Source organism: Cardiocondyla obscurior, linkage group LG17, assembly GCF_019399895.1.
Source record: "Cardiocondyla obscurior isolate alpha-2009 linkage group LG17, Cobs3.1, whole genome shotgun sequence".
NCBI classification, from domain to species: Eukaryota; Metazoa; Arthropoda; class Insecta; order Hymenoptera; family Formicidae; genus Cardiocondyla; species Cardiocondyla obscurior.
The window spans coordinates 4,467,866-4,490,875 of NC_091880.1; the positions used below are offsets into that span (position 1 = coordinate 4,467,866).

At 36.3% G+C, this 23,010-nt stretch overlaps 1 protein-coding gene across 7 annotated transcripts in view; it reads left to right on the forward strand.

Annotated features, from left to right (window-relative positions):
• Nucleotides 1-23,010, forward strand: part of Mp (collagen XV/XVIII-type protein multiplexin) — a 193,641-nt gene that overhangs the window by 158,489 nt on the left and 12,142 nt on the right. For 4 of the 7 annotated variants that reach the window (XM_070668210.1, XM_070668208.1, XM_070668209.1 and 1 more), the window contains exons 5-10: nt 1,133-1,204; nt 15,692-15,772; nt 19,010-19,091; nt 19,887-19,981; nt 20,768-20,944; nt 21,289-21,486. In XM_070668210.1, the coding sequence (XP_070524311.1) occupies nt 1,133-1,204; nt 15,692-15,772; nt 19,010-19,091; nt 19,887-19,981; nt 20,768-20,944; nt 21,289-21,486 (705 nt within the window). The remainder of the gene's footprint in view (nt 1-1,132; nt 1,205-15,691; nt 15,773-19,009; nt 19,092-19,886; nt 19,982-20,767; nt 20,945-21,288; nt 21,487-23,010) is intronic. The other 3 variants (XM_070668215.1, XM_070668214.1, XM_070668211.1) reach the window with 2 other exon arrangements.

The following is a 23,010-nucleotide window of genomic DNA, read 5'->3' on the forward strand; positions in this document are numbered from 1 at the left end:
GCCTTGTGAAAAATATATTGCTTAAAATTACTATTAATTTCTCGACGATTAAACTGTATTATCTATTCGTAGAATGGTGTTAAATAAAATTTATAAATTGATCAAAAAAAAAAACTCAACTCTGAGATAAAAAAAGGTAAAATTTAAAGTTCTAAAAAATATTATTTGCATTTTTGATACCGTTAAAACGTTGAGAAATATTAAAACACAGTGACTTATTACGTTATATTTATTACTTCCGTTCACAAAATATTTTATCAACGAAATAAGACAAGTGTGGATAAACGAACATTGCCGATACAACCCGGAGCGACTTTTCAACTGTACAAATCCGCGGCAGTTGTTCCGTGAACGAAAAAAGTATTACGACTGCGCCAGACTAACACGACCAGTGGGAAAGAAAAAGAAACAAGCTTTTGCACCGAAAACCGTAAAATGCACCGTAAAGCGCGTTACTGCGGGCCATTTAGAAAGATCGATCGATCCCGTGAACACTTTCAGAATGATCGATGCACCGTCCCAGTATGCCGGTTTCTTTTTCCAAAATAGAAGACTGAAATCGTTGCCTGTGCAGAGATAAATCACCGATTTTCTCCAGTAGGGTGTATTGAAAAATACGGGAATCATAAATTGCGGTAATCTTAATAAGATACAAAGTTTCAGAAAGCAATATACGAATATTACTTATTATCATATATTAAAAAACGTTACTTTTACGTTTATCAACGGAAGATATTTTGTATGACTGTTCGTCATGTACGTCAAGTATTTAAATCAACGAATTAATTGTAACTTAAACACGACCTAAAAATAAAAACAAATTTGTCAAACTCGAATACGATTGACATACAATTTATATTATTATTAATTTTTTTTTTCTTTTATAAAAATCGATAATCTTTATGACATAGTGAGATACAATGGACGGATGATGTATTTTTATTTCATGATTTCATTATTTTTTAAAATCTGATATCTCGTAAAAGAGATAAAAGTATTTTAATGGAAACTTGCGACAGTGGTCTCTTAACAAGAGGAAGAAACAGCAAAGAGCAGAAACGAAACTCGTGAAACAACGATGAACCCTATATGTCGTACGATAGTCTACTATTTCCTGGCTATTTATTTAAAGGGTTTGCTGCAATCTTTGAAGTTATACGCCGGCCATCCTCCGGACCTTGTAAAATGCACCGCTGACTTTGACGTAAGTACATTTTCTTTTTATTACGTAGGTACCACTTTCAATTAGAAATATGAAAAAATATTTGTTCGAAAGATAACCATCCCACATCTCTCCGTTATTTTAAAGAAATTAACGAAGTTCTATTTAATATTATTTTATATTATACAACATTATGCATATTACAACAAAAAAAAAAGAAAAAGAAATTAACTTTGCGGACAAAAACTATCTAGAAAATAAAAGCAGGGTATGATATTTGACGTTGACGGAGATACTTAATGCTTTTTTTGCCGCCCGATTATGGATGCTCGCGTCCGTGATTACCGCACGGGATATTCTACACAATTTTCGAGATCTGGTTTCTCAATAGTTGACCTGTGCCGACCGGTGGGGTCGGTGGATACCCCTTGCGGGCAGCAATGTGCCGCGAACGGATCGCAGTGAGTCAGCAACGATAAATCGAGCGATTTATGAAGCGGCACGGCCAACGACCATTCTCGAGGAATAATGCCGGGATCTACGAGGTTGAGGCGGGTCGTTAGAATTTTTAGACGCCCGTCAGCCTTGTTAATTGTCTCGGGCAAGAATCGGAATGCTTTTTTATATGGCGTGATGACTATATCAATTCTCGATCATAATACTATTAAGCACTTGGAACGCGAAGATGTTCTTAGAAAAATATTTTAAATGTGCAATCATGCATTTCTTTCCATCTACTCAGCAAAATAATTCGCGAGGAAATATTGTCAAAATTTATTTTCTGAATCCTAATAATACATAATTAACCGATATTATTTCTGCTGAAAATACTTCTTCGATCTAAATTTATTAAAAGTCCGTCATTAAGTTCACGTTTATTCTGTGAAATATTTCGTACACGATAAAATATTAATAATGTAAAAACGTGTATTTGTTATAAATTATATGACAAAGATTATAAAATCAGAGATAATTTTTTCAGCAAACACATTTATTAAAGTGCTCAGCCTGTTTACATTAATTTTCTGCGGTATCTCTCACAATTTCCTTGATAACTTTTATCGGACAGGGCTAATTTAATCGATCACGCAAAAAGCTATACGGCTAATTAGTGTCACACTTTTTACGCCCATTTTACGATCTAGATATACACCGTGGCCATTAGCGGTATTACAAGATCATCTCACAGCTCGTTCCGATAAATTACGGTATCATTACGCGAGGAAATGTGATTTTTAAATAATACTTTTACGTTAGAAATTACAGAGAATAATAATCTGTTGATTCCCCATTTAAATTGTACAATGTATTTATTAATGATATTAGTACCTTCTCTTACTACACTATTTAAAAATTGCTGAGTTATCTCGTCGAAAATTTTCCACGAGTTTTTACATAATCCCTTTAGGAATTATGCAAAGATTTCAATAGCGCGCACCGTAAGCGCGTACAATATTTTGATCCCACGTGTAATCACAGATTTCTACAGTTACAAATTTTTGCCCGGATTCTCTTGAAAATTCTCGCCCGTTACAGCGCGATTATCACGTGAAACAGAATCCCGCGACCCCGAAATTCATTTCAATGCAGATTGGTTTGTTTATCGATTTAGGTACATCCCGCTTCACAAAATCACGAAATTTAGAAAGCGAATATTTTGCATTTGCATGTTTAAAAAGAAATTAATTCAACGTGACAGCGACGTCGCGTTTATTTCAATAAAAATTATGACGATGCGTTACGCATACGCGGTAGTTTTCAGTCCAGGCGACATTAATTACATTGATCAATTGGATATCACGAATTTCGTTGGCATTCGAAGCAGCCTGCCTTACCGCTTCGATTACGAAGTTCAAGACTTGAAGGGAAAGTATAATTTGCTAAAGACGACGCTACCCCTTTCCGCGTCAGAATCTATCAAAGCAAAATACAGATGACAGCCTTACGCTGCGACCTCCCGCCGTGTTTTGTTCATCGCAAATTTTACTGCAAATTTTGTGATTGCTGATAATTACGAGTTAGCGAGCGGTCAAGTATTTACACACAAATCTGTAAAAGTTGCTGTAAAAACGTACGACATATCACACATCTATCCGTGATATTTCCATTATAGCATTTTTTTTCTCTTAAGATAAAATTCGGTCGATCAATTAATTTTTTAATAGCATTGTCACGAGAGTATTAAATTCTGCTATTTTATGCGTCGACCCATCTAACACAATCAAACGTATCGGAAACTAATTGGGCTTTTTCGATAGATTAACGCGCTTCATCAACTATGCGATCGGGAAAATTTGTAATACGCAAATAAAGCGATGAACTTTATCCGATGTCTTTTAATCCTGTCGTTTTATAAATATCATTAATCATTTATATTAATATGAAAATCTCTTGCAACATGCTATTATAAACATATTTACATTAAAATAGCAAGTGCAAAAATACCTCGAGGTAACGAATAATTTTGTAGGAAAAGATTATACTCCGCGAAACGAAAATAGGGATGCATTCTTATTTCATACTGCCGTTTTGAAATCAAAAGCTGATGAACTTATTTTCGGTTGAGAGCATTTGCTTTCATTTACGCGATTTATTATACATAAATCTATCGACGTGAAATTTTCTGGCATAAAAGTACGTAGATAAGTACGTGTCTATTAACAGACCCAATATCTATACCAAAAATGAAAAATAAAAATAAAAATAACCGTTTCTTTATCGCGAGCTCGGTTGCGAATCGGGTGAGAGTTCTAAATAACGGATCAAACATTCCGGCCTTGTACGGGACCGGCATGTGTGGGAAGTACAATTTGTCTGCGCCGACATGCCGGCGGGAAAAAAATAGTTTCCGATTGAATTTAATGCTCCACACTGGCTGCGTACACTCCAATCAGCCAGAGTATCAAAGAGCGAACCAGGGCAGCCGATAAACGATCGAGAGTGAAAAGAAAGGGAGAACGAAAACGGACAAAGACGAAAGAGGCACGTGGTGAAGAGCATTTAAAAAAAAATAAAGAAATGAAAAAGGTTTTTGCGGGGAAGAGGAAGTGTATAAACGTTTCGCGTTAATTTAATTTTTAATTATCCGATAGCATCATCGACCCATTAATCGTCGAACGATCTACTCCTATTCGACTGACGCGAGGCAATATATCTTTCGCGAAGCTCTTTCTTCGACTTTAGGTTTTTTTTTTTTTCCCTCCCCCTGTCTCTTTTAATCGGCTTACTCGTGATGCGAACAAACACCCGCGCTACTTGAATGAAATTTATCGCGTTGAATGAACAATCCCGCGTCCTTATTTCCTGGCAATTTGTAGTCGTCGGTTTAATTCGCCGGAATCGTATATTCCAATTCATTTACCGAAAGTAACTTGCGTCATACTTTTCCACCCTCGATTAGCGCTCAAATAACAAAATGAATGATACATAGAAGATCTACCGCGTCAATTTTTATCACGATACCGACATCTCATTTTCTTCACTACGACGATAAACCTGCGCCGGGATGAAGCCAATGGTTTTGTTATAAATAAGCCAGCCTTAACCGTGTCCAATTTATACGCGTCCCTCTTAAGGGCTCGATCCGCGGTATATACCATAAATATCCTCTTTATTCCCTCGCTCCCGTCATTTTCCAATCTCTTGCCACTTGTGTTATACGGTAACGCAATATAATACCTCTTTACATGGTAACATGAAGAATATCTAAGTCCCACACTTTCGTTGTAATAACGAAATGTCGCCGCGCACGTAATGAAATGTCATTTTATCGAAAATACAAATTAAAAATATATCTTAAAAATAAAAATTTTTTTTATAAAAAAAAAAAACCGAATTACTACCTTTATCAATTACAATTTTTTCGGTTCTTTATTTAATCGAATTGCTTTTACTTATTTCTCAAATTTTACAAAAATAAGCTTTTTGTTGCTGGTTTAACGTGGAACATATTCACGATAGCTTTGTCTTTGACTACACAGGTATAGGATTTCGCGCATTCTTAAATTACTTTTGAAAACGAAAACGGTTTGGTCGACGATGACAGCTAGATATCAGTATACAAATCGCAGTTGTTAACTTTACAATAATAAAAAAAGTATTCTTGCAATTTCACGCTTGAGCTCTAAAGCTCTTTGCGATAACGTCAAAGTTCTTTTTCTCTTATTTATGATAATAATAATGATATTTACTTTAAATCGCATGTATTAATTCTAATATATTTAGAAAACAAATATTCTACTTTCTGGAATTAATCGAGATAGGATTTCTTAATTTCGTTAATTTCAAAAGTCAAAACAGAATCGGTCCGTAAGGAAATGATTCTATGTGCCGACCTCGATTCGAACTTGTTGCATTAAACAAGCCTCACTGCACTGTCCATGGATGCATCGAAAATAGCAATCAACCACATCAAAGACGAAACTTCGCACGTGTAATCCGAATTCCACATAGCAGGATTTGAATTTCGTGGGGTTGGGCTAGCAATTGCTACGGTTTAAACATATGTACGAACAATCATGCGCATGGACGAGATGAGACAAAACTTTGAAGAAAAGCATTATTACATTTCTTTTTTTTTTTATCAAGAATCACTACCGAAAGTGTATAACATCCTATAAAATAAATATAAGACATAACGCTATGCAAAATGAAACGCGAAAGATTAACGAATATAAATTAAATCAGATATTACGACGCAACGACGATTCGTATTTTTGATAAAATAACATAATATCGAATTAACGATAAATTCTCTCAAACCCGTATAATCTCTAAATTAATTTAATCGAGTAGTAAATAATGAATATAAATCATACATTTGACTAAAAATGTAATCATCAAATATTTATTGGATCCTATATCATGCAATATAATTGTTAATAAAATTAATAACTTGCATAAATTGTCTATCCTTTTTAATCTTCTTACATTATTCATAAATTTCCAATTTTTTGTTAATTCCAATCAACGCTATATGCATCTAAAGCGCTCTGTAATACCAGAACAGAACCGTTAACGTCGAATTTATTAGATATTGAACGACGCGATCGATAATTACCATGCCCGATACGTTTCTGTGTCTAAACAACAGAAGGCCGCATCCTTTAGAACATGTCGTTAATCATGCGATCCGCCCTAAAGTTTGCTTAGACTCTGGCTCCCGATTAAGTAAAGAGGTTACGTGAATATATAGGCGAATTCTGACACGTGATCGTTAAGGTTTCGAACGCCACATAGAAGATGGTCTCGACGTTGAAACCACGGTAATTATCCAATCCCGAAGAACACACACGTGCTGATACAATCTCACGAAAGCTTACATACATTTGTCGATATGAGAATGGTGCCGTCTGCAAATCACGCGACACGCTCATCTCGTGCTTAGCGTTATTGACGAAAGGAATTTCGATCGGCAAAAAGCAAAAATAATTCGATGATACGAAACAACGCAGTGAAAACGATAGTGATTGGTAAATCCTGCTGTTGAAATTCTGTTGGAAATATGCGCAACCGATGCACCGACAAGACAAATATTTCGGAAAACGTTTGGAAAATCAGCGCAGAGCGGTCTCCCGTATTTTTACAATAAACGAGACGCCCGGAATTGCTTAAAAAATATAACTAACGCCAATCGACAGAGGAATAATCCGGAACAACAGTTTTTACGCTTATTCGCGAATAAATATCTATTTTTGCTTCAGTTTCACATTCGCTTACTTGATAATTCTATTTGTCCGTTTATAAATATATAGTTTGGAACATTGAATCTAATCGAAAGTGTAGGCGTCCAGAAAATTATTGATGCTAAACAAATGTTTAAACGCACAGAGCACAAGTGACATGCAAGTGAGTCCACTAATGAATAATCAATCCAAACGTACTCTCTTCCGTAGATAAATACTAACAAAATCAGCGAGAGATAAATCCCAAAATCAATCTTACCGTATACAATACTAACAGGGACTAAAAACAATTTCAAAAATCACAATTTTGGCGTAATATAGTATTATCGCTATTCTTTAAATACTTAGTTCTGAAACGGTAATAAATTTTTTATCAGTGCTGAGCGGTACTGTATTTTTTTCGTGCATTATCCTACGTTTATTCCAAACGGGAGAACACTTTTAATGACATCATTAATTGACGTAGTAATGAACGTTGTGCTCTGATAAAATCCGAAATAAATCATTCATTCATCGCGTTCGCTCGCCAGAAGCTGCCGCTTCGATATGGTAATTAAGAGTTGCCCCGGGCGCGATTTAATTCGACGAAACTCAGCTGATCGATTCGCATCAAGCGGAGACCGAAATTTATCAGCACTTAAACTGCTCTTTTTTTTTTTTTTTTTTTTTTTTAATTTTCGGCAGTTACGCGCAGTGCTCGTTAAAGTGTTGAAAATTCCCAATAATGGTACCATGAACGGTCGAGTCAACCAGCGCGACCAGAGGGCACGGAACGTTAAAAATTTTCAGAAAACCATTGCGCCATCCGATCGTTATACTCCCTCCCCCCTTTCTCCCTTCCCCTAAATAGTTCGAAATATAATCGGGAAATTAATGAATGCGCGGTCGGTCGAATAATCGCGACGGTATTACGAAACTTTCCTCGTAAAGTCTTTTTCCTGTGTGTTTTGCGCAAAGAGAGGTTTCGCGAAATAACATCTTTCCCTCGCGGCCGACGTGGCTTAATGTCGCGATAACACTCGTGATTTTATCACTTAATTTCCGCGCCGAAGAAATACCTCCATTCGTGCACCCGCGCGCGCTTGCGAGGCGACCGTAACGTGAAATCACGACCGTAATATGGCACAGCACCGTCGCTGAAATTGCCGAGACATAAACACGCCGAGCGACACGTAAATCAATAAAGCGTAAACGTCTGCCAAAGAATCGTAAAAACGCTCCCCCGTCCCGCCCGGTCCAGCGCACCCGTCGACGACTGGATCCAGAATTTTCAATCTTACCGGATCGATAATCGGAGTACTCTCGGGAACGAAATACCATGCCGGAGGATATAAGAAACGCGCCCCGTCATTTTTGCGCATCATCCATTGAAAATACGGGGATTCTTTCCCATATCTAGAAAATGGAAATGGACTACCGATGTTGGATAACAGGCAGCGTGGCCGACTACCGCCGCGAAGTAAAACAAAGTTGCGCGAGCGTTATTGAAATCTCAGGCGAGCGAACAATTCAGCATGAATGCGCGTTACCCTTCGAAGTCCATTATCCGTCTTTTCCCTACGAAAGGAGAAGTATTTGCTTCTAGATATATAAGAAGACGTTACAAAGAAATAGATCCTTTCCATATACTAGAAATTTATTAAATTAACGTTGCTAAATTACAGCATATTAAATCAAAATAATTAGAAAATTTGGTTTTAAGATTTCGACAATATATTTCAAGTTTCTTTTTTTTTTCTTTCTTTTAATATAACAAATTTGTAAGTTATTATTTTAGAAAACTATTCGTGTAACATTTCTTCTTTTCGTAACGTTACGTCACGATCAATTATTTAATTACTTCTTCTGTTCTTATTTGACTTCGCTCATTTTTCTCGAATGACAATACCGTTTGAAATACAAGGATTACAAAAAACACAGCAGCGTAAGATATTAAATTCGCGGAGAAAAGGAATTGCTTGTCGATACGAAGACCAATTTCTTCGACGATAAGCGCATCTATCTTGATTTTTAGTTCGGCATGTCTTTTATCGCGACACAAATCTTGCGGTTAATATCGCTTCTCTCGCCGACCTTTGGAGAGTTATGAGCTTTTCTCGCTCACCTCGTCAAACAACCGAGAACGTCGCGGATATTTTTACCTAAATATTAACCGCGAAATGGAGGAAAAATGGAAACGCATTTTGAGACAGTATATGGCAGCCGTATTCTCACAATCTCATTCAAGTTTCAGAGAATTTTTGGCGACATGAGACGAGTGAGAGTACAAATACACTCGCGGCGCACGCTCAGCGGGAATTGCTCGGAAAGCGAAACAACAGCACCGATATAAATCAAATTTCTTCCAAGAATATTGCGACTTCTGAGTGATGTTCTCTGCGCGCGGCATGAAATAAGTTGCTCCTAATTCGCTTGCATAGGAAAACAGTCAGAGAGTCATGAGATTCGAATGCGAGCTCCTTTTTCCACTTATAAAAAGAACCTTTTAAAAAATATTTACCTAGTCTAGCTATTACAGAGCCCTATTTCGAACTATCTCTTTTATATAATTATATCATAAAGTAAACAAAATTCTAATTACGTTGGTGACATATTAAAATGCGACATGCTGATGTTTTAAAATAAATAAAAAAAATTTCTAACGAAATATAATAAAGAATAAAATAAATGAGGAAATATAATGGAAAAAAATGAAATGATGAAGAGTTCAAGATTGAGAATTAAGCAGTCGTGTCAAATTGGTAGTGCCCGAGGTGTTTGATACCGGTACCGTGATAATAACAATAATCGAAATTCGGCTACAAAAGTGGACGTTTTGCCGGCTAAATTGTCCGTGTCGACCAAAAATAAAGCGATAACAAAAGGCCCCAGCACGATATCAGCGGATCGTTGCGATAGGGCCGATCGCTATCTCACGGCGAAGGCGTGAAGATTGGCTGATCCTGAGAGCGGCGAAACAAATGGGCGAGAAAAGCAAAGAGACGAAAATGACGGCAACGGAATCACGGCGTTACCACCGAGAGAGGTGTGTCGGATCCTCGTGAATTCTAATCATCGAGGGTGGTATTTTCAGCACGATGGTTTATTTACCCGACAAATTTACGGAACGAATTAAACACGAGATACACGACTTCTAATTATAATTCGGTTAACCCGCGCCAGTTTAATCAAATCTTTAAACAAGAAAATAGCAGGATAAGTTTTAAGCTGTATAATTGGCTTGGTACACTAAATTTGTTTAGATAGTAAATAGGTAAAGAATGGAGTGTAATACATTTCTCTCGTGGCAATAAGTAAATATCGATTCTAACTCGTGCATGTGAACAAAAGTGCTAAAAGGGTTACAGAGATTACGAAGAAAAGCATTTCTAATACGTCATTTTAATTTGATTGAGTTTAATGTATTTTTTTTCTTTTCTTTTTTTTTTGTGAATCAAACAATTGAAAAGTTTAACAGGATAAAATTTTTACAACGAAAGACGAGCTAAATATCTATGTATAATAAAAATATTGGATAAAAAGTATTTAGCCAACGTTCCAAAAAAAAAAAGACAAATTTGCGCTTGTAAAAATATTAAAAATATTCTTGTTACGAAAAATGTTAAATTTGTTGCACCACAAAATATGGCTAATGATAGGTATTATAAAATACTTGCGGTAAAATATATACGTATATTGCAAAGTGATAATAATTATGAAGAGCGAGTAATGTAAATTTGTGATAGAGTAAATGTCACGATGTAGAAGACTGAAACTGTTTCTCATTCTTCTGACGATGGCGACGACATTTTAATTTCATGGGACGTTAAATACATTTTCGAAGACGAAAGAGAGAGAGATAAAGCAAAAATGAAGAAAGCGTACAATAAGGAGAAGAAGAGAAAGAGGGTAAGAAGAGATAGTGACTGTTCTACGAGACTTGGGAATACATGTTCTCCGAGCTTAATATAAAGTCCGCGGCTAATCCAAAAAATTCGCAGCTTAAATTTCACATAAAAGACTCGACCAGCTTTTCTAGCAAGAATTTCTCATTATTCACGTTTTCGCGTAGAACGAATATCGTTTTAATTTTGTTCGTCTTACTATTATGCATAAGAAAGCAGTGACGTTAACTCCCGATAGTAATTACTATTGACAAATGAATATTACAAGACTATGTGACAAGTAGAAGAGAAAAAAAAAAAATGTATCGTTACGCCTTTTAGACTAAAATCAAGTGGGATCAAATATAAATCGAAGTACTCGACGTCATTTCGCGATATCCCAATCAAACTTGGAGTTTCTGTATGAATTATTCATACTACGATCTGGCTGAAATATCGGAAATACGTCATTGTGAAATCCGCCTGACTGGACATTGCACGGAGTAAATCTTGAAAAGGTACTCCTACGTTTCAAGAATTCCATATTCAGTTATTTATATTAAACGATTAAAAACGATCCTCCTTTTATTGAAAGCTTTGGCTATAGAACTCGGTGTGTATCGCTGTAAGTCTTGTATATAGGAAATCGATAATTCTAATGAAACAGATAATTTTTCCATTAAGTTTTTAATAAAAGAAGTATATAATTTAACTGTCTGGCGGTTAAATAATAAAGAATAGGTATCAAATGTTTAATTAAGAGCTATGTCTGAAAATAACCCACGTGAAACTTTTGTAGCGCACGTCTACCTTACGTGTGTCGTTCTACAAGCAATCTCTATTAATCGAAAACTACGAATCTATGCAGAAGAGGCGATTTGCGTCTCCGCACTCGCGTTCACGAAAATGTAAAGTCGCTTTTGCACGTGCCATATGTAAATTTGTTCAGACACGGTTAAACGCACGTAGACCGCGTGGGTGCCGATAATGCCCTTCTATAAAACACAAGCGTATCGAAAAAGGTATAAAATCCAGCAGGAGAAAGAAAGAAAGGGGAAAAAAGAAAAAAAAAAATCCCCGAAGAGCGCTCGCGTAAATCGAGTTACCACGCGCTTTATTTCTTTTTGTGACTTGCGGCAAGTTGGAATTATCGTTATTTGCAGCTCGCGGCCATGAATTTAGAAGCAACCTATATATGCAAGCACGTGTACACGTGATAATAATTCGTCGTTATTCGCAATCGGGAATAACGTCGACCCCTTAAACTTTGCGGTACTTGCAAGAACACTAATAAAGAATATTAGAATAACCAATTGTTTTTTTTTTTTTTTGCATGTAATATTAAATTGAAATATGAGGCCGATATATGTATGGAATTTATTAAAATTTGCGGCTTGAATTAATTAATATCGTTCAATCGCTTTATGTACGTGTACGAGGCGAGACAGACGCGCGGTTCTTCAATTTACATTATTATTTAGCGTCACACAAGTGTAACTGCCACACGCGCACCATATGCTTTGGGATTTATATTTCGTCAAGCTCAACGCTTTTACAGCCCGTTGCCATCTCATATAATACTCTCTTTCGCGAAATTTTACATGTCTGTACTTCTTCAGTGCTTTTTCCACGTGTACAGTTTACGCTGCGCGTTCATCCGTTGCTCAGTACTTAGTACGTAAAATTAAAAGATTTTTACCGAGATCTCATGTTTCGCGCAAAATGCATATTTAAATGTGAGATTAACAAAACATTAAAAAGTGAGATAAATAGCTTTGTCCTACGGACAAATTACTTTTAATCTATATTTTATCCCAGCGAGATAAAAAAAATTATATAACAATTTTATTCGCTAGTTATTGAAAATATTAAAAATAAATAATGCATTTTACCGAACTTAGCAAACACTATATTTTTTTAAATTAAAAATATAAAGTAAACTTTTAATAAATAATAGTCGAGATAAAGCGGTGTTTCGCGAAAATTAAAGTTTACAGAAAACAAATTATTAATTCATTTTTTTAATATTTTATCATAAATGCAAAACGGAATTATCTTCGAAGACAGATTAACGTACAGCTAATACCTTTGAACCTTAACCTCCACTCGATACCGTGAAATACTCACTGCAAATGCAGCGATATTTTATCTCTCTATATCATCGAATATTTTGGGCTTGTCTGTGATCGAGGTCGAGTGCTCTTTCCTTCGAGTGGTCTGCTCTTGAAGATACGTTTATTCGATACCGATTCCGAGAAATTTCAGGAAAATACCGATATTTAAACGGAAATCAACCAACGCCGACGAGAAAATGGTATATAAAAAAAAGTTTCGAATTACTAAACATGTCTATCAGCAGAATGGATTACAGATAACTTATATAAAGTTTAATTGAAGAAATTAATTGTATTCCTTAAAACTCGCATTCGCGAACTAAAACGTGTTATAATAAATAATGTTTCGTTGAAATAAATTAATCATTCTCTACGTATAATGGCATAAGTCAATCGATTCGATCTATAGCTGCGATAGTATTACAGGTAGTGATACGAATACTATGTTCAATAGATGCGATTATTTAGATGCCTATTTGCTCATCTGTGGCATGATATGCCCTGATACCTGATGTATATGAAATTATCCCGGAAATTGTTGTATAAACTGATACCAAACCTATGAAATGCACAGCTACTATATAGAAGATCGGATAAATCTAATTTGATCAAAATCGAGATAAATACATTTTCAATTGCATGCCGTGCTGTACGTAGAATTGTATTTCCTCTATTATTATAAGGTATTTATTCGCGTTTCCACACTATTCAAAGAGACCGCACATTTTCAAATTAACACGAAACGCAAGTCGTGGGATATTCATCGAATATTAATATATACGATATTTTACTGTAAAAAAAAATATGCAAACACGCGTAATTTTCTCATCATATACATATAGAAAACTTTTCTGAATTACAATGAAATTAATTGAATTTTAAAGCGAGAGAAATTAAATGTTTGCCTTAGCAAACTTATTGGCTACATCGGCGACAAAGAACTAAAACTAACGAGAACTAACGAAAGCTAACAGAAAATAACATTATCTAGGCTAAAGTCTTATCTTTTTCTTGAGTGTTTACCGAAGAAGGAAGTCGAATACGCCGAAGACATAAAAAAATCGAATCTAATTGAAAGATCAATATAATTTTAAAATTAACTTTTTAATTGCGTACAAATATAACTATTTTGTCCTATTCTAAAAGAAGTCTAGTGATTTAATTGTTAGGTCACTTCGTACGTGCTTTGAGTAAGTCCCGACTATCAAAGTTATGCTTACAATTAGAGTGTTAGATCATCAGGGTACAAGTTGCGCGAATTATTTCTCAATGTTACTCATTTTTAACATGTAATACATAGACACCCGAGCAGTTGATCATAAAAATGCAATTAAAAAAAAATTTTTTTGACTCACCAGTTCGATGCGCAGCGGCGGAGTTAGGCAGCTATGATGACACTATAACATACAAATAAAATATAAATTGTAAAAACAGTTAAAGACAGTATTAACATTAAATAAAAAATTTTACGTGTCTCTAATTAATTTTTTTAATTAAACAATTAAAAATAAAAAAATTTCTAATACTATTTACATATTAACTTTTGTAAAATTTAAGATTTTATTATCTTAGTAGATATTTCTCTATTATTTCCAATAAAAAAAAAAAAAAAAAAGATTACATTAACCGATAGAATTTTATGTAATAAGAAATAATTCTCACCCCGAGGTTGCTCCGCCGAAGCCCGATGCTTCTCCTAAGCCTCTACCTCCTCTCAGGATGTTCGGATGTTCTGGATCTATTCTCGTTCCACTGGCGAAAATCACAAATAAGTTACAATCGCGCGAATTCGGCACTCCCGTTTATAAATTTACCGATTGCTTAAACGGCACTTCCGAAACGAACGCCCAACGAACCGTTTAATAGTTTATACATCATATAATATCGGCGACGACACGTTAACTTTCTCTTCGGAGTATCACCTGAACAAAGCATGAGTTTTTTGGTTAGATAACATCATAAGTACCGGGTTTACATCATCGTAGCGTACTCGTACGCATAAAAGGAGTTACTCCTTAATTTAAAGTCAATAAACCGATTCGCAAGACGACAGTATGGACAAGGTATTAAGAATAAAAACTGCCACGTTACAATTACAAGTTCTATGTCTCAGCAAAGTGTTAGGTTTCCTAAATACTCTCTACGTAAAATTCGACGTAGAGATCGATCGCGGAAGAGTCAATACGCGTCGGCATTCGTTAAATATTGTAATTATCGGCACGCACTGAGCTCCGCTATTTGCGCCACGTGCGTTGTTAAAGCTCCGAAGGAATGCGGGGGCGAGACGCGCCGTATACCGAGCTCTGCCCTCGCTCATTGTTTATTGTTTACCTCATCCCGACGACTAACACGTTGGTTCTTTATGCTCGTTACGTACAGTCTTACAGTTAATATATTTTGTATTATTTAATGTACACCGAATGACGATGTGATGTTTCGCTGCAGCGACGGCGGCTAGCTTACGTGACCTTGTCGTGGTGTGCGTCGAATCTCACACGAAGCGCGCGCGTACATGTGCCATTGAGCGCCGGTCGTGGAGGACTGCGGGGAGAACGCTACTACTCCCACACTCGGCGGCCGTGGGAGGGGGTGGAGAGAGGAAGAGTCACGTACGCTAGCCGCCGTCGCCGCCAATAAACGCTATGCTTGTATTAGTGTACATATGTATACGAATCGTATTTAAAGAAACTAAAAGTATTAAAAATTATTAAAATATAAAAAGTATTAAAAGTATTAAAAATATGAAATAAACAAATTAAATGATGAAATTAAAAGTATTAAAATTGCGAGAGAGGCTTGATATATCGAAGGGAATTGCTCGAATTAATAATTTTGTTACATTCTTATTAATATCACGTATTTTTGTAGTTTTCAGCAGATGAAGAATTTGCTTCTGGTGATTATGATGTCAATTTGTTCGATGGTTCCGGCGACGCTGATTTAAATAAGGTAGACGTTTGACGCAAATTGGACTTCACCACTAAATTAATATTGACAATATATTTAAATACTAACTTATAAGCTGTAATGAGAAGCTTGACTAATTTACTACTGGGTTGAAAAATTCATGTGCACGAAAACTTGGCCGTAGAAAAGAAACTTGTTAAACATAACGGGATTTTAATTTAATATTTTTTAATAAACATGTACATATACGCATGTCTATATTTAAATAATAACCTCTTCTAATTTTGTCTTTTAATTAAGTTTCTATATTCTTTTTATTTCATTAACTAATAATCTTATGGTTTATTGCTTTCAAATTAACTAATCCTTATAATGGAATAAAGTTTTGATGAGAACTTTCTTAAAAGTTGTCGGTCATTAGGAGAAAGCTTGGGGAGAGGAAAAGAGAAAACGTGAAATTGGGTTACGCGGATAATCTCGTAAATACTGGCAGGATAATCTCGAAAATTCTGTTAGGATTTCGCATTGGCAACTTTGCTCACCCGAAATGTCCTACCGCCACTCCATCTTTGCCATCCACTCATAGTCATTACAAAGTTGGACGTGATCCGAATGAAATTTGGGCATACTTCCGAAACAATGCACGTATAAATTATATCAAGTTGAGTTTACTTTAAAAAGAGTTGCAGCATCTGCGATTTCTGCGAACTTTGCGGTAATATCCGAAGCATTATAATAAATAAATTAGATTCAGTTATTCGATTTATGTTCAAAATTACTGATTCAGGGGCATCGATTCATGTAATCTGTTATAAGCAGGGCGATTCATTTTAAGAAAAATGGTCTTTGAGAAACTTTTTCCCAGACGTTGAATAAAATTCATGTACCACGTTAATATGTGTACTCTCGTACAACAGATTTTTTTAAAACGTTTTAAAACAAAAATCCTAACATAAAAATGCCAAAGCTGTCTAGCTTTTTAATAATAACCAATTGTACCTGCTTTTGACGATTCTCTACGTCGCGATATGTAATCACTCTTTCGTACAATCGATAAGTAATTAAACATCAATTTGCGAATGCGAAATGATTATCAAGTGAACGTTTAAAAATCTCGTATATTAAGCTTGCCAATTTTAATATAGTTTCTAATTTCGTTCGATTAAACGTCAATTTTATTTCTAAAATCTTTCTAATAATTAATAATCATTAAAAATCGATAAGAGATTGAAATATTTCGACGATTATTAATAGGCACTAGACATATGGCACGAAAAAATATCACTTATTTTTACTGCTCAGTAATCGAGGGGGAAACCATGTTCGATATTGTATTATAGGTAACGTCAACGATCAGTTCGGTGAGTCGATTCGACGTTTATCCGGTCCGACTGCAGAGTTGACGAGATATTGCGAACAAATAGCGGTAAATGCGTATTCTTATGATAGCAATCCCGCGTCATTCCGAATCCTTCGCGGGATCTTGCCGCCCGGAAATTCAGTCCAAGTTCGGTCGCGGCAGAACTTGCCGCGCGCATGGCGGAGCTTTTCTTCGCGCGCGGAGGTGAGCGGGAATTTATTTCACCCGTAAAATCCCACTCTCGCGGAAAGCCCCGGGAATGTACGGCGGCGGGATGCGAAGACGCGGTCGTGCATGGGAGAGCTGATCAGGGTATATACCGGGTGAACGATTCCGATGGTAAACGCCCGAAGCGTTTGCGCCGCGGCAGCGTGCCGTCATAACGCTGCACATACGTGTTACTATATGGTCATGCGGCAGGTGGCACGGTGCCGATCGTTTTCTTGGCCCGCGTACGTACGTACGGATGCGCGTGCACGCCCGCGTAATTCCACCATCGCGAACGTAGATGAGGAGGAAAAAGGCACGAATTAAACATGACGAGTACCGGCGCGGTGCGGCGCAGCGCAGCGGCTGACTCGAAACTTCTCTCTCGCCGAAACTGAAACTCTGCCCGTATTCCTACAGCGCGCACGTTTTCGTCGGTTCGCGATAACAAATACGATACTAATTAAATAAATAGCATCGAACATAATCGTTTGTAATGTCACTACAAATTCTCTGCGAGGCGTACAAATAACAATCGCGAAAATCTTGTGAATAATACGCCAATAAATGTAATGTATACATACGAATAGATGCTGAGGTTACTCCTATTGTTTTATTCGATACTACACGTTATTGCAACAGCGCGACAGATGCGATAAATGTATTTTTTGTTCGGACGTGCACGTGTTTGTATCGAATACGCAATGTAACTATTATAAAAAAAAACGTACATTTAAAAAAAAGTTACAAAATCCTCAATCAAAAAAAAAAAAAATTTAAAACCTTTAATGTAACGAGTAATGTAATTCGCTACAAAGTTTTCTTTCATTAAATTGTTAAAAAAAAATTAAAAAACAAAGTATTAGATTGTCGAAAAAAAATAACGCAAGTAGGAAATAATTTTTGTAATAACGCTAATAATGCAAGAACGCGTTCGATCTCCGAAAAATCCTCGGACGTCGACTCAGCCCGATAAAGCGCCGTCGTTACCGATAATTATCGGAAAACACTTAGGGCTGGTGTCATGTGTGCTAACCATACTGCCTGATTGGCTTGGAACTTCATTAATCACCGTCACTGCTTGATGTATTATTCGCTTTTAACGTACAAGACAGGTCCGGTATCACGTCTGAGGAACTTTACTTGGACATTGCATTGTTCACACAACTGGCGCATGCTGGATCATTTATACTACTGACTAACAATTTGCGTTGACGTTCGTGACAGTTGAGATATGAGAAAACGTAAGAATAGTCATCGTACGCTACCTAAGATTGTTTCATTGCATATGTATTAATACTGTTTAATGTTATCACTAATACGTTACCATATATTCTCCATGTTGCAGCGTTTAAATTCCATTTTGTAGATAATGCGCATCAGATCGATTTCTCTTCTTGTCCTTTGCTACAGCATCCGATGTAATCTGCAAAAAAATTATTTATTTCAGATATTGCGACCGCGTATATTTTCATAACATTTAAGTAAACGGTTGACAAATAGCTGTTGCCTCTTGATAAAACAAATCGATCGCTGCCTCGCAGCTAAAAATCCTAAATAAAAAAAATACACGACATTTATTCGCATATCTGCGCGAAATTCCGAATTAGCAATCGAGCACGGCGACAACGCGTCGATATTCGTCCTATTATGTATCGTTAACGAGATGGTGAAATTTAATCTTATCGACGCTGCTTGTAATACATTTTCAGATCAGTCGAGATGTGGACGAAGACAAAAGTGAAGAGAGTAACCCACCGCCATTCATCACGCCCCCGCCTCCAAATCCTGATTGTGAGTAGGATCATCAAGTAGCCGTGCTAATGATTTTTCAATCGCTCATAAAGTAACGCTTTATTGAATTACATTTTTTACAATTGAAAAAATGTTATTCGACATAGATATATTAAAAAGAAAACGCGGTGAAAAGAGGGTTCATCAAATTTATAAAATTTCATATGTCACGTGTCTTTTGGATTAATTCAAATTAATTTAATTAATTATTTTAGTTTGATATTTTTTAATTAAACAGTTGATACGATTTGATTTTTTTTTCTTTTTTAACTTTAGCATATGTACCTAATTGCATTTACTGTTTAACAAGATATTTATTTTTATATTGAAAAATTTTAATCAACTTTTTTTTTATTATCGGATATTTTTATTAACTTTTGTCATGCGCGCGATATTTTCTTAATTTATTGCGAGGATATAGGAACTATCTCAAAATATCAATATATCGTATCAGTATTTTGGGACAGATTTAATCTGACAGTTTTCCAATTAATCAACGCACCGAAACATCAATATCCTATTTTTTTATTATTCTTATTTTTTCTATTTTTTTTTTTTTTTATAATCTGACATCTCTAGCTTAGCAAAGATAGGGCAGCGTGTTAAAAATCGTTTATTAATTTCGCTATACGACGTCAATGTGCAACGCTGGAGGTATCGCGTCGAAGAAACGATGATAAAATATGAAGCAAACTTTTTTAATCTACTTTTCGCGCGCATAAATCACTCTGGCGTGTCAAAACAGAGCGCGACGAAGTTGCGCGGACTTATGGTGGCGCATTCGTTCTTTTTCAGATAAAGGTCCGAAAGGCGAGAAGGGTGACAAAGGGGAAAAGGGCGAGAGCGTCAGAGGTCCCCCGGGGCCTCCTGGCCCGCCTGGTCACGACGAGGTGAGTGCATTATTCAATCAAGAAACTTCTTTTACAGACTAATCTCAAGATAAACAGTCACAAAAACCGATGAATACTTGTGCTTTCCCCAATAACGTCTAAGTACATGTACAATATATAGGTACAGCCGAATCATTAATAGCAGATGAATTGAATCATCGAATAAGACTAATATTACTTTAATTTCATTTATAAAATTGGTTTTATAATCTCTACAAACGCTATTTTTGTTTGTGGTAGAACGTACTTAAAAAAAAATAATTTATTAAGACGGCAAATTGTTATATATAAAATACAAAATTATACTATTTTGCTCAGCTACTTATATTGCATTATATGATTTTATTAGTCGTCGGAGGAAATACCTGTGCTTTCCGCACGCATCTCGTTATATTAACTATAGAGACTGCGATCGCGTCCGCAGATCCGAGGGTAGGTACGATATTGAAGGCAGCCTGAATGCGCCTGAATCCGGGATCACTCATTTATCTTGTTATTCGCGTGAGTCAATTTAGCATCGACACCGGAGAACCGGCGCGGCGCCTGTCGCGTGTAACGCTGATTACACCAAAGCCGCTTTCACGGTGCTTACTATCTTCCGCTGTTATTGGTACGCGATGTATATGCGTATTTGCTTTTAGACATCGTGGGAGCTTGATTACATCGCCCTTTGTTCATTATTACGATAAATAGTTGGTTAATACTTAGCGGTAAATGCTATTATAACTTACTAAAGTAGTATTAAATCACAATGGCAATGTTAAATGAATTAATTGATGTTTCAAGGATTCGCAAATGAAGATACCACAGGGACCACCTGGTCAGAAGGGAGACCCCGGCACTTGCACCTGCAACGCCACGGCCTTAATGTCTTCCTTTACAATGCCAAAGATGATACAAGGGCCGAAGGGTGAGCCAGGAGTACCCGGACAGGCAGGCAAGCAGGGCTTAATGGGTCTCACGGTAATGATTCTCATTCTCATGATTTTCACATTTAAAGCGCTAAAGGTGATATACGTAGGTATATGTACTCGAGCTACTTGTAACAAATTTTAATTTAACATCTTTGTACATTGAGAAACGTCTAATAATGCAGGAAATTTTAAAATATAAGTGTAAATAAAAAATTTTATAAATTGCTCGTTCGAGTTACACAACTTCTCAAGTTCCCTTTTTTTTTTAATAATTGCTTTTATAAAATTTAATCTTTTCGAGAACCTATATCACTTTCAGCATTTCTGCTCGTCGGATAGTCAATACCGTTTTATGCATAATTGCATTACGCTTAATTGATGTCACGGTTTCAGGGTGCGGCAGGACCGCCGGGGGAAAGAGGACTGCAGGGTCCGTCCGGGGCTAAAGGCGACAAGGGTGATATCGGAATAGTGGGACCGGAAGGTCCGCAAGGTCAGAAGGGCGAACCGGGTCGGGACGGAATACCCGGTGAAAAGGGTGCGCAAGGTCCACCGGGGCCACCCGGAAAAGGAGAATTTTCTGGCTATGACGTAAGTAGATTGCCAAGCTTGGATATGATCTGTCTTCTGCCGAGGCCGAAAGCTAAGTTAAAATATTTTCTCCGGCGCCTTCTCTACGGCTTGCATTCGCCATTTCCGCTTATCCCCGTGAGATTTTCCGTATATTCGCTATTTTCACGGCGATAAGTTACGTAAAACTTTCATTGAAATTTATATTTATCTTCTATTATTATTAAATAATGGAAATGCATATCGTTATTACGGAAAAGAATACGATGATAACTGACCAAGGAAAAAAAAAGACCCTCCATTTTTTATGCTTTATTAAATATGAAATTGCATTCCTTCAACAAAGCGTTTATAAACGATGCAGCATTATGTAAGACTTTTATGTGTAAACTAAACACATACCTGCTTGTATTACACAAACGATATGATTACTATATTTAGAATAACAACGGACAACTATTGTTACTCCTAGGATTAAAAATTTATTATATTCTATTATCGTCAAATGCGAAAAGTGGAAGGAAAAGCGAGATGTTTGCCTAAATGGCTCGTACTGGATATAACAACGACATGAAAGCGAAAACCAGACGAATAGAGGAGTAATATTAACGCAAGAGATATGACATTGAGAAATTTGCTAGAGAAGAACATTTATTGTGTACGCGATTACTGCGAAGTGGAGGAAATTCAAGCGCGCCCGACCGTACGAAGTCGTCGCTATAATAAGTAGATAAGTATCTCCATTCAAGAAATTTTCATTATCCTCGTATGAATCTAGCTCAGTCATATTATTCGCTATTTTCCCGAAACGGACACGCGAGAAACTCTGAGGGAAATGGAAGGCCATATCTTCTCCCGTAGAATCGTCGAGCTATTATCAAAAGTATGCTATTTAAACATCGCATTCGACGCCATCCACTGTATATTAACTCAGCAAATTATTCTAGTTAGCCAGTTTTCTTCTTTATATTTGCAGATTATCATTATATAAAAACTCTTTGAACGAATATTTGATATTTGTTAAACTAACACGAAACTGGTTAATCTTTCTAAATAAATTGCTCATAGACAAATTGTATCATAATAATTGTTCGTGTTACGAATAATTCTATTATTTTAGCTATATTAAAAAAAAATAAAAAAAAAAAACACGTTCAAGAACGATAAGTTTCATACAAAAAGTGACATTTGTTACATCTCCTGAATTTTTATTATTATTGAACGTAAAAGATCGAAGTCAGATTACTGAAATTACGTTGCAGGATATTTATGGCATTAACCGCGTAAGGAATTTCCATGTTCCCATAGCAGACAATCCAATTTATATCTGGTTATTGAGATGGCGAAGTATTATTACTATATTATCTATGCTATCGCGTTTCGAAGTGCATGAAAATGCACGCAAAGGTATATTCCAAACCACCGTCGGGCACGTCGCAGTATACTGCTCCCCATGCAACCGCTTTTACGTGTACCGAAACGACAACTACAGCGATCCTGTCCCTACTCGACGCGACAAGAAATTCGTTGAATGGGAATGGAACG